Below are 12,890 nucleotides of genomic sequence, written 5' to 3'. Positions count from 1 at the left end.
ATTATAAAAGAAACACAGAAGCTACCATGTCAAAACTTCTAATGTAAACAGCTACACTAAAAAAACAAAACAACAACAACAACAACAACAAAAAACCTCCACCAGGCAGAGAAGCACGTGCCAGCTATCCTAGAGTCCTGGAACTCCTTTGTAGACCAGGCTGGCCTTGAACTCACTGAAATCTGCCTGCCTCAGCTTCCCAAGTCCTGGGATTAAAGGCGTGCGCCACCATCACCCAGCCCATGGCTGAAATGTTATGAAAGGATGCTGCATGACCATTTTAGGTCAGGAAAATGATCAATTATAAATAACCGACCCGGAGGTTCCTTGGCTTTACCTAAGACTTGAAACAATTATGGCTGTGGCCCCTGCCTCTGGTAAGACTATCCCACTTAAGAACAACCTATGGCGCTGAGATATAGCTCCATTGATAGAGTCCTTGCTAGCATGCACAGGGCCCTGGGCCCCATCCCTAACATCCAATGAAGGCTCATGCCTGTCACCTCAGAACATAGAGACAGAAGAATCAGGAGTTCATTGCCTCATGAAACCTGCAAGGAAACACCTGACTCGAATTTATTTAAAAAAATAAAAATAAAATAAAATAAGGAAAATGTGGTCGCTAGTGCAGGGGCAGATGTGTGTAACCCAAACAGTTTTGTTTCCAACTGCCAGGTTCTATTCTATTGGAGACACTAGGCAAGGACTACTGGCACCAGATGCACTGTTGGCCAATGAGTGGAACCAAAATGGTTTCTAAGGATCTGCGAGCACAGCTGATGGCTCAGCAAAGAACAAGGTGATGCCGCCTGTGAAAGATGAGCACCAGCATGGGGCAGCTGCCAGTCATGGTGATGCTGCAGATTCCTCAAGCTAGACAGGTACGCTACCTTCACAGCATCGCTCTGCAGCATGGAGCAGACCTTTCCTTCTTAGCTGCTTATTTTTATCAGCCAGTCCTCAAGTTGTTCTTTTTATGGTAAACAGACACTTTAATGAACGGGATAAGTCCCAAAATATGTCCTCCGCCCCCGTCAGACGAGCAAACTCCTCTTACTTGCATGACTCTTACGTCTTTTGTAAAGACAGAAGGACAGACATCCATAGGCTTATCATAAAATTTCCAACTCTAGCAATGTTTAAATTTAGATTTTTCTAATTTTAGTTATGTGTACGTGTGTGTCCATCCTTGTGGATATATATGCGTGTGCATGTGAGCGCAGTTGCCCTTGGAGACCAGAAGAGGGCGCCTGGTCCCCTGGAGCTGGTGTAACAGGTGATTGTGATCTGCCCAACTCGGGTGCCTGAAACCTATGTCAGGTCTAATACAAGAATAGTACGCACTTTTAGTCTCTGAGCCTTCTCTCCAGCCCTTAGTTCCAGTATTTGAATCTCTGATTTCGTTTCTATTTGCCCATCCATTCATTTCTCCCAACCCCAAAGTTTACTAAAAGCCAGAGTGACCAAAGAGTTAACAGAGGAAGCAAAATCAAAAGAGGAGTAAGCGCAGAGGGTTGAAGCATTGTTTTTGTTTGCCTGATTATTGGCTTTTGTTTAAATTCTGATCCCTAGACATTGTACAATCCTCCCCATGCCTATTTTAAATCTGTTAAATAAAATTACCTTTAGATACAGTCAAAGCTGGCGACCACTGGGACCGCAGGATGTCAAGACAAATACTTCCATTGCTGTTTATATTTGGGTGGTAGATTTTTGTCGTGAAAGCAATCTACAAATAAAACAGAGCAAACAGTGTTGGCCGTCACAAACCTTGAACAAGCAGGACCGATCCGCTCAAGGGTAAAATGCGCTCAACGGTACCCAGCTTTGGAACAAAAACATCTACATGCAGCTCAGCTACTGGGGACTTGAAGGAGCCTCAGGCTAAGCTCTGCTTCTCCTCCAGCTGTGGGGAGGTGTCTGGGGTGTAACGAGGATGTCTGCAATAGCTGGTGTGACCGGCTGAGTGGCACCTGGACCGACTGCTCTGGCTTTCATCACACCGCCAACTACTCCTGTTAACCTGTCAGTAACGCCCAGCGGGCCACCTGGAGCTATAAATAGGCCACGGAGTCCATCAGAGCAGAAGTGAGATGCCCCTAGCTGGTCACCTGTCCTGTAAAACCCACTGCGAATCTGAATCTCGACAAGAGCCACTGGCGTGTGATGTCATCCGTGTAAACTAGGTATTTTAAGATTGCTACAATTACTTCCCTAGCAGCTTGTGTTCATTTTCCCTCCCTCATGGGCCCCTCACTGCCCCTTCCTTGGGCTCTGAGCCTCAGATAAGGCGTTTCCATCCCCTTCTGCCATTCAGTGTACATCCTTCGTGGTGCCCATCGTGGGGGATGTGGTTGAGGCTCAATATGTGTTCAGTGAATTCTTCAAAAAAGAAAACAGGGTCCTCTTTGGAAAGATAACGTTAAGGATAGGAAAGCCTGATTCTTGACTATGAAAACATTCCAGACTACACATATCTCAAAGAGGAGAAGCCCATGGGCCTAACTGGCAGCCAATGCCACCTTTCGTTTAACAGGCAAAGGCAACTACTTGACTAAGAAAGAGTGTTTTGTGTTTCCGACCTGGAGGTTGCACCAAGGAGCTTGCCCTCGCTAACCTGCCCCGAGTCTGTGACATCACGAGACCATCTCTAAACAAACAGTGGAAACCCCTGCTACGGGACACGTCAGTCACAGAAATAAATACCTTTGGTGGTTTAAAGGGATAGTCTGTCGGGAAGTGGACAGTGAGGAAGAAGACTCCACCTTGATATGCACTGTCAGGCTGAAATCACACAACAGGGCGCATCAGTGTCCGGCCACAACACGTACACAAGCCCGAACGACTCCCCCGGGTGTGAACAGCGTGGAAGAGATGGCCGCAGCTTCTACCACAATGCTGTCAAATATCAGCTTGTAAAAGGAAACAGGATCCTAGCAGCAGAGGTTGGAGTGATTTACCTGGAGAGCAGGCTCCTTGCCAGGAATGAGGTTTTCCAAGGCGCCCACAGAATTTAAAGGGGAGCAGACACGCACAGCAGTATGATTTAACCAAACAGATCACTTACAGGGAACCAGTGTAGACGCGAGGGCTGCTGCGAGGAAAGACAATCGTCTAGAGCAGTCACCAGTATTTATAAAGGCCACGACTAATGTTTACCTTCTCTTCTCTCATTTCCAAACTTTAAGTTCTAATGCCCACTTAAGTGCAACCAAAAGGGGGTAAAAGTGAGTAAGAGGGTTAAGTGGCACCATCACACAGTTTACCCCCAATATTCATTTGCTAGTACTTTATATTGTAGAAGACAAAACTCCAAAACCTAGCTGGATGAATTCAGTATTCATGAAATATAGAATTAAGCAACAACTTTACCAGAGGAATTCAAACTTGGTTACCTCCTAAGTGGCAATATCACATACATACACATAACAGCACACACACACACACACACAATATATTAAAGGAGAAAAAAAAAAACAAAATATACCCTAAATTCTATTTTAATTCCTTCATATTTACTGGAATGCATCATGGGTAATAAAAGTAACTGTCATCCTTTTCCTGCTTAAAGTTCTGCAAAAAGATGAACACATTTGTATTATATAATTATTCTTACTATGTGGCTGAGTTCTTGCGTAGAAACTGTAAAAAAAAAACATTAGGAGGCTAAGCATGGCCAGCGTGGCCAGTGAAGTGATGTGACAGAGGGTGGTGGAGGGGGTGGGTTGGTGCTACTGAAACAGGACAGGCATGCAAAACAACCTCACAGTTGCTCACGACACGCAGTTCACCTGGGAAATAACGTGGCGGCCCCAGCTCTGACGGAGAGGCACACCTTTAGATGGCGGGACTTGGAAGGTTCGAAGCAGACAATGAACAGCAAACAGAAGGAACCAGCTTCTTACTGGAAGCTGTTAGGTAAATAGGTTGCATTTCCCCCCTCTAACATAACAACTTAATAGGACAATTTAGTCATTCAGGGTAATTCCTCGGAGGCTTTTCTTTGAAATTCAGCATTTCTTTTCCCTCCCAGTCTTTGGAGACGAGGGCAAAAGATTTAAAACTCCATGACCGGGTAGATAAAGTGCCCCAGGAGAAGTATGTATGGCATTCAGGAAAGATATTGCTAGCGTGTTCTCACCCAGAGAGCAGACGGAAGCACAGCGCCTGCTCTTTCACAATTTAGCATTCTGTTCATAGAAAGCAAAGCCTGTCTCAAGCCATGGAGGCTTCTCAGGTGTAGGAAGAAACACAGATGACAAAGAGGGGTCAGTTTAAGGCGGCACAGCAAACTCCAAAGGTAACAAAGGCCACCCCCAGCAGGCCTCCTCCCCCTTCTGCACTCAAGAGCCTCGATGAGACCTACTGCAGACGGCCACTTGCCGGGTGCAGCAAGTCCATTCCTGGGTCAGACCTATTGCAAACCTATGAACACTGTGGATGGGCGAGGAATGCTCTGCTCCCTTTAAACACAGCAGACTCTGTATTAGAAAATTAACAAAGGCCAACCCAGACGGCCTGCCCAGAGAGCGTGACCTTGTTATACATCGGGGAGGTACGAGCACAGGGAAGTATCGCTGTGACCCAGCAGGTGTTTGCCGGTCGTGCTTTAGAGAAATCGCTGCCACCCCCTTGGTCGTGTTTTGCTCCGTGGGTGATTCAGCGGACAAGAATAGGCAACCTGAGTCACAAACATCTGCTCACAGGTCAAAAGGCAAGAGCGAAGAGCGGCCGCGGGGGTTAGTCCACGCGTGTGAGTTGTACTTACGGGCCCCATGATGGTTGCTTGCCAGTGGAACACTGAAACACAGAGAGATGGAGGTCACTCAGTGCTGCTCGAAGCCACCCTTTCAACGGTAGCAACCCCTAGCAACAGAGTAAACTTACGGTCATCTCCCACAGGTCCCGCGGAGCAGTGAGCAGGTGGGTCGCGCTGTAAATCACTTAATTCCTGAAGGAAAGCAGAAATACTTGCAGTTAATCCTTCCCTTTCTGAAGGAACAGGCACTGTGGACCCAGAAAGACACAAGCTAGGAACATCGCGTGAAATTATTTTAGCTTAATTCTAGTCGCAACGGACTCTGCCACCGAGATCCTTGATGAGATAGCCCCAGCCTCTGGGGAGATTTCAGCAGAATAAGACAGTGTTTTCCTTTAAGATTCCTAGGCCGGGCGGGCGATGGTGGCGCACGCCTTTAATCCCAGCACTCGGTAGGCAGAGGCAGGTGGATCCCTGTGAGATCGAGACCAGCCTGGTCTACAGAGCTAGTTCCGAAAGCAGTTCATTCGCATCTCCTTATGCAAGATCGTATATGTCATTGCTACGCAGATGGTACCAACAAAGCCAGCAGGTCCTGGTTGGCACTGTAACTCATGCATGAGTTATATGAGCTCCCCAGGTTTTATTTCCAGCCCCCTAAAAACAAGGTCTGACTTCTAGTAAGTTACAATCTAGTGAGCGGGAGTGAGGACTTGGGAAAAATGGATACTTAAGGAAGGAATGACTTGAAGCATCCAAGGATCTGTGTGTAGGATCTGTCCAGAAAGTGCTCCCCGCGTAAGTATGAGAACCTGAGTTCAGTTCCCAACACGCATGTAAAAAGTCAAGTGCACGAGGCAAGCCCCTGAGAGAGACTGGAGTATCCTTGGGGCTGGCTGGCCAGTCAGCCTGGCTGACTCCAGGTTCAGTGAGAGACCTTGTCTCAGGAATAACATGGAAAAACCAAGTGAGGAATACGCCCGACACCAATCAACGTCTGGCCTCTAAACGCCCACATGCGCATTCGAACTCGCAAACACACATGTACACACACAACATACGCGTACAGGGTAGGAAGGCAGTCAGGCCATGTTCTGAAACCTACAGCGCTGATGATTCACGGGCCCGTCTCTATCCTTGAGGTTTCGGAGGGAAGGCCAATGGCAGACACAGCTTTCAGGCTGGTCAGCCTTGGCCCAGAATCCCAAATATAAGTGCATCTACTGCTTTGAAGATGTCGCTTAATCTTCCTAGCCTTGGTTGGGAAAGAACTGACCTTCCCCAAATGAGTGAGGTATGACCTCAGTATTAAATACTGTGCACTGGGGGGATGGCTCAACAGCTGAGAGCAGGCTCTACGCTCGCAGATGATGAGTTCAATCCCCAGCACCTACACAACAGCCCGCAAACATCTCTAACTCCAGCTCCAGGGAGTCCAATGCCCTCTTCTGGCCTCCACAGGCACCCATAGTAAGTGCGCACGCACGCGCGCACAAATAATTAAAGATGAATCTTAAAGAGAAAAGCAGTATCAAGAACCATACAGGCTGGGGAAGTAGCTCAGGAGCAGAGTAACTGCCTAGCATGTGAACGGCCTGGGCTCCATCCTTATCACTCCACAAAGGAAAAGATTATCCCTGAAGAACCCACTGTAGCTTGGAAGATCAAAGACAGTCTATCCCTGTGTCAGGGAAGCAGCAAGAGTTGGCACTGAGTGGGTCGAGCCATATGCCATGAGCCTGGGAAGGTGTGTGGAAACCATGCAGGACCAGAACACACACCCCACAAAGGATACAGTGCTACACAAAGTGCAGGGAGATCGTTTTTAAGAAGTAGTGGACTACATATTTCTGAGCGGCATTTATTTATTTATTTATTGGTTTTGTTATTTTTTTTTTTTTTTAAAGAGAAAGAGGGAACATGGAAGTTGGGTGGTTAGGGAGGGTTGAGGATATGGACAGAGTTGGGGGATGGGGAAGAAGGGTCTGGTCAGACTATGATAAAAAACCCTGATTTAGGGCTGGAGAGATGGCTCAGTGGTTAAGAGCACTGACTGCTCTTCCAAAGGTTCTGAGTTCAATTCCCAGCAACCACATGGTGGCTCACAACCATCTGTAATGAGGTCTGGTGCCCTCTTTTGGCCTGCAGGCATGCACGCAGACATAATATTGTATACATAATAAATAATAATAATAAAACCCTGATTTAAAGGGTGCTGCAATGTCAAGGGATGATGAGGCAAAAGAGCAAACTGCAAGGTGAGTTACTGAAGGCAAGATGGGGCAAGGGGGGCTGGAGAGATGGCTCAGAGGTTAAGAGCATCACCTGCTCTACCAAAGGTCCTGAGTTCAATTCCCAGCAACCACATGGTGGCTCACAACCATCTGTAATGGGGTCTGGTGCCCCCTTCTGGCCTGCAGGCATAGACACAGACAGAATATTGTACACATAATAAATAAATAAATATTTAAAAAAAAAAAAAGATGGGGCAAGGGGTGGGCACTAAACTTTGGAGGAGCGGCAGGGAGACACAAGGCACTGGCCTGGGACACTCTAGGGGCTTCCCTACCTCAGGTCTATAAGAACAAAGGAAGGAGAAGCCACCAAACATGCTGTGTAATGTAATGACATTGGGGCAGCAGAGGGCTCTACGGTCTCTGTCATCTGGACCATCCTCAGAGGCGGGTGTTGGCAGATTCCCCTGTTCTACACATGGAAAAGCAAGATACTGCGCCATCTGCAAACCCGGGGAGCCCGACTCCTTACTTCTTAGCTTTACAGATGTGCAAAGAAAGATGTGTATACTGAGGTAGGGACCTCTAGAAGACAAGGTGGTGAGGAGAGTAGCCACGTGGAGTCTATGAATGAATCTATGATTCAACATCTCCGTGGAAAGATACACAAACAATTTGCACATTTCATCGACTCCAAAATCCCACTGGAGATCATCCGAAAGACACTTTGCCTACACTTCAGAAATACTAGAACCTGAAAGATGTCAGCTCACGACAGTGGCAAAACAGCAGTGATCACTTCCATTTGGCATGCTAATAAAGACGAGGAAAAAGATGTGACCTGATGCATGGCTGGGAGCCCAGTGCAAGCCAGAGGCCTCCTTTAAAGTCCCCATGTCCCTTCAGCGCCTTTTGCTACTTTCATTTCTGTTTTTTTTTTCCCCTCCTTGTAAACAAGAAAGAACTAACTCATTCGGTTCCTCTGTTGCTTCACCTACTGTTAAGCAATGGGAGACTCCAGTCTTCTGCTTTGCCCCACCCCACCCCCGTTTAAAAACAAGGCTTTGACATTTCAGCCCAAGGAACTGCCACTCACCTGGCGACCGTGGGAAGTCGTTAAAATACAGTGTGACATTACTGTTTCATCTTCAGTTTCCATGACAACCACAGGACATGATACAGGTCAAGTGTGCAGCAGGGTCTCTCTAGCCCATAGCAATCATCCCAATTAATGCTGAGAGATAGCTTGTCAATTCTCGGGTACCAAAAGATAATGTGAGTGAGAGAGCTGTTTCTAGTTACAGCAGAAGGACTGCCTTCTGACTGTTTTTTTTTTTTTTTTTTTTTTTTTTGACAAGGTCTTGCTATGTAGCCCCGCCTTGCCTGGAACTCATTATGTAGACCAGACTGGCTTTGAACTCCTAGAGATCAGTCTGCTTCTGCCTCTTATTAAATGCTTGGATTAAAGGCATGAGCCAACATGCCTCCCTCTAAACATTAATGTAAATAGTACTTATGTTCATTTTAACTAGTTAATCAGAAAAATGCAATCTCTCCGGCTTAAAAAACTATTAATGATCTGCGTGGAAATTTGCAATCTGATAATGCGCACAGTAAATTGGATAGAGACACAAATGCACACTAATTAATCTTTTTTATTAACAAGGCAACTCAAAGCCATATTTTAGCTGCAACAGCCTTGAAATCTCAAACGGCAAGCTGCTCTTCAAGTCTTCAAGCATTACATTTAGAAGAGATATTTTCTCATTATTATTTTTTATGTCCTGATTCCACTTCCTCTTTAGAAGAGGGAGGGTGATGGATGAGACGAATAAAGAAACAAACCTCACAAGTAAATTCTGCAAAGGGCGGACTCTTAAAGTGTCTCCAGGAAGCTCCCCTTCCCCCGCTGTAAGAGAGGGAACCGACGAAACATTAAACAGCCCGCACTACGCCTGCTAGGCTGTCAGGGGATGTGCAAGCACAGCCACGCGGCACAGTTCAGGAGGCGTGCACAACAGACAGGAAGGCTGCAAGACACACGCGCCTCCCTCACCTGCAAAAATACAGATCTTAAATGCAAAGTAGAAAGCCGGTGGAGAGATGGCTCAGTGGTTAAGAGCATTGCCTGCTCTTCCAAAGGTCCTGAGTTCAATTCCCAGCAACCACATGGTGGCTCACAACCATCTGTAATGAGGTCTGGTGCCCTCTTTTGGCCTGCAGACATACACACGGACAGAATATTGTATACATAATAAATAAATAAATATTTTTTTTAAAAAAAAAAAGAAAGCCGGGCGGTGGTGGTGCACACCTTTAATCCCAGCACTCGGAGGCAGAGGCAGGCGGATCTCTTTGAGTCCGAGACCAGCCTGGTAGAGCTAATTCCAGGCAGGCTCCAAAGCTATAAAGAAATCCTTTCTTGAAAAACAAAAAAAAAAAAAAAACAACAAAAAAAAAAGCACGAGGAGGCTTAGGAAATCCAGAGATGAACTAAGGAAGTGAAAACACAAGGCTGTGAAGACTCCGTCCATGAAAACTGCATCCAAGCACACCCAACATCCACCCTTGTCAAAATCAGCTCAGCAGTCAAGGTAGTTTCGGGAGACACAAGAAGTCAGGGTCACTCAGCCATCCCCTCTTTCCAAACGGCCTTACAATCTGAGTGGCACTTTCTCCCCTTTAACTGGCATTATTACACATCTACTTCTATCGTATCACACACTTGGTAGTAAAACTAATTTAGGGAAATAAATCAAGCTCAATCACCTAAATTACTCAACTGCTCAATCACTGTAAACGAATCATTTAATCATTTAGCACCAATCAGAGGGTTCCATTACAATAACCTGAACTTCCTTGACCTGCTGCAGTTCCCTTAAATGCGGCAATAATATTGCTGGGTTGTATTTGTGTACTGACAGCTGAGTTTCATCTAAACTTTGCATCAAAGAGATACATCAAATTTGCTCTACTTGCATTTATCAACTGGGGCATACTCTTTTATATTAATATGAAAATAAAATCCTGACTTCGATACATACAGTAAAATGCATCACAATTATTTGTTTCTTTTCAATCTGCTTGCATAGCCTGCGGAGCTAGACACTGAGTGATCAGCGTTAACTTTATTATGTCATTGGTGTATATCTGGTATTTTTACTTTCATAATTACTTTAGTAGGTCAATAGAAAATATCTGATGTTGACAAAATTTATTCTAATAAAAACTTATTCTAATCTTTGCTCTCTAAGACTTGACACAATAATCATAAGTTTGCTCAAGAATACAGGGTTCTCAAAGGAGCCAATCACATTGTAACTTCTACCTTGAGTCTCAGGCACGCCACAGGTGGTCTCTTCTGGGGTTTCATGGAACCCTCAGGCTCCAGGCAGACCCCTGCATAGTCAAGTTGAACGAAAAGAGCTTGCAGTACTTAAGACCATTCTTTTTAGACTCATGATGCCATCTACACGTGAGTATCAAAGCAAAGCAGTGACTCGCGGGGACAACAAAATGCGCAATGGATGAGACAAACACCCGCCAGACCGTGACCCAAACAAAACCATTGTTATCAGAATAGAATACCCCCATTTATGCTCAACTGGGAAGTGACCATGGAGCTCAGTGTGGGAGGGGTGTGTGTTCAAAGACAGCTTTGGGGAGGGCAATTTGGTAATGACTATGACAGTTGGAAAAAACACATTTGGTCCTTGGCCCTTCATGGAGATCACCATGAAAATAGACACATATACACACATGCACGAGGATGTTTGACACAGTATCTTGTCTAAGCACAAAACACTGACCGTAACCCATTGGCCCGCCAATAAAGGGATAGCTTACAAACCACATACTATGAAACCCTGACAGCCATTGAAAAGAACAGCACAGATCCCACAAGCTGACAATAAAGGATGAGATGCAAACGTACCACAGCACTCAAGGAGAGTTAACCTAGTTATTAATCTCTGCTGTTACAGTCTCCAGAATATATACTACACACATACATAAAACAGATGATGGAAAACACACATGGAGCTCTGGGCAATGCAAAGCTCTAGTGTTCTGCTACTTCTCTTTCAGGAGAGGGTCTCACTAGCTAAATGAGTTAAGTCTCAAACTTGCCATCCTCCTGCCCCCACCTCTCCAGCGCTGGGAGTGTGTGCACTCCTCCCAATATGGAATGTTTTTGTTTTGAAATCAAGACCTTCATGCCTCCTGTTCCTGCATTCCTCTACGACAGCGGGCAGGGTGCTTTTGAGACTTACATGTTTGGTATTGAGTCATGCTCCAGTCAAATTTCTGAAGATATGGGGAAATGAATAGATTTGGCAAACAAATAAAAACCACTGACTCCCTTGACAGGTGTGTAGGTTGCATAGAGCAAAAAGTTTAGCGATGACCTAAGAACTGTACAGTCACTAGCCTGGAGTACTCTTTGTGATAATGTGTCATTGAACACCATGGCGCCTGAAAATGAATATACCAAGAGACTATCAACCATGGAGTATTACCTCACTGGGATTTCTAATACACGGTATAAGACGTAGTCTAGAAGAGTCTCCAAGCCCAAGGGAACATTAGAATGTTTTGGGTTTTATTTCTTGTTTAGGAAACCTCAAAACTATATTCCCTCCTGTTCATTCAGGATGCTGCTGACCTACTTTCGGACCACTGCCTCAGGTGGCTCTTCCCAGTGGAGTAGTGGTTCGCGCTGAGCTAACCTCATCTCAAAGCACATGGAACCCTGAGCACTGGGACTTTTCGGGGTCAGCAGTGGTCAGACGGGCTATGGTCTGTGGTGCGCACGGAGACCTTAAAAGAATCTATTCCCTGCCTGGTTTAACCACAGGGGCTAATTATAAAAGTTCAAGGGGTCTTTCCGTACACAGCCTTTCTTGCAAACATCATCCAAATTTTGTCATTTTTGCCTCAGTCCTACCTCGCTGAATCCGTTTTAAAGACTAAATGGTGACAGACTCAGGTCACCAGGGAGGTATGTCTGATGATGACTAAACTGAGGCATGGAGTTGAAGAACTTACACATTGGTTTAAAAAATTGTGTCTTCACAGGATGCAGTTTGGAAGGACCAGAGACGGAGTCCTGCAGACTCTTTAAAGTGTGGCAGCTAGAGCCAAGCTCCCCAAAATACCTAAGTAAGACGTAAATCTCAAGGGTTACCTTAGGAGCCTGATTCCCCAAAGCTCAGGGTATTTTTCTGGGACAGGAGAGGGATTTACTACAGAACTCAGGTAGAATACCTTAACTGGTGCAAAGTTCCCTTAAATACAACACTAACACCAATTTGGCGGGGTAGGATTGGGAAGATGGCTCAGCCTCTGAAAGGGCTGTATGCCTGGCACTCACATTGACGCTGGGCACAGCAATAGCTGTTGCCAATCCCAGTGCTGGGGAGGGAGAGACAAAGGACCCTTGAGGCTCACTGGTTAGTCAGTCTAGCTGAACCAACAAGCTACAGGTTCAGTGAGAAACTTGTCTCAAAAAATAAAGTAGTGCACCATCATGGTGGTACACACTTTTAATCTCAGGGCTGGGAGGAAGAGGCAGGCAGATCTCTGGATCTCTGTGAGTTCAAGCTGGCCCAACTCTGTGAGTTCCAGGCCAGTCAAGCACTACATAGTGAAACTCTGCATCAAAAATAAGGAAAGAAAGATAAATAAAAAAGAGAAAAGAAAGAAAGCAGAAAGGAAGGAAAGAGAGAGAGAGAAAGAGAAAGACAAATAAAAATAGAGAGACCGGGTTGTCAACCTCTGGCCTCCATGTGTGCACACCTGCAAACAAACGTATATACACGCACCCATGCACAAAATGGGCCCAGCTCACCAAGGCTATGCCAATTAACATCAAACATCCTCCTCCAGCACACTCACAA

General features: G+C 45.7%; 1 protein-coding gene across 1 annotated transcript in view; it reads right to left on the bottom strand.

Annotated features, from left to right (window-relative positions):
- Positions 1-12,890, bottom strand: part of Ube2d1 (ubiquitin conjugating enzyme E2 D1) — a 28,268-nt gene that overhangs the window by 2,330 nt on the left and 13,048 nt on the right. Inside the window, exons 2-5 of the mRNA XM_050141889.1 lie at positions 4,888-4,951; positions 4,769-4,800; positions 2,707-2,784; positions 1,624-1,729 (exon numbers count right to left, since the gene is read on the bottom strand). Of these exons, the coding sequence (XP_049997846.1) occupies positions 1,624-1,729; positions 2,707-2,784; positions 4,769-4,800; positions 4,888-4,951 (280 nt within the window). The remainder of the gene's footprint in view (positions 1-1,623; positions 1,730-2,706; positions 2,785-4,768; positions 4,801-4,887; positions 4,952-12,890) is intronic.

Source organism: Alexandromys fortis, unplaced genomic scaffold (genome assembly GCF_014885135.2).
Source record: "Alexandromys fortis isolate MF-2015 unplaced genomic scaffold, M_Fortis_MF-2015_v1.1 scaffold_9, whole genome shotgun sequence".
In the NCBI taxonomy this organism is placed as follows: domain Eukaryota; kingdom Metazoa; phylum Chordata; class Mammalia; order Rodentia; family Cricetidae; genus Alexandromys; species Alexandromys fortis.
The sequence above is the reverse complement of the archived record's forward strand: the minus strand, read 5'-3'. Positions and strand labels throughout refer to the sequence as shown.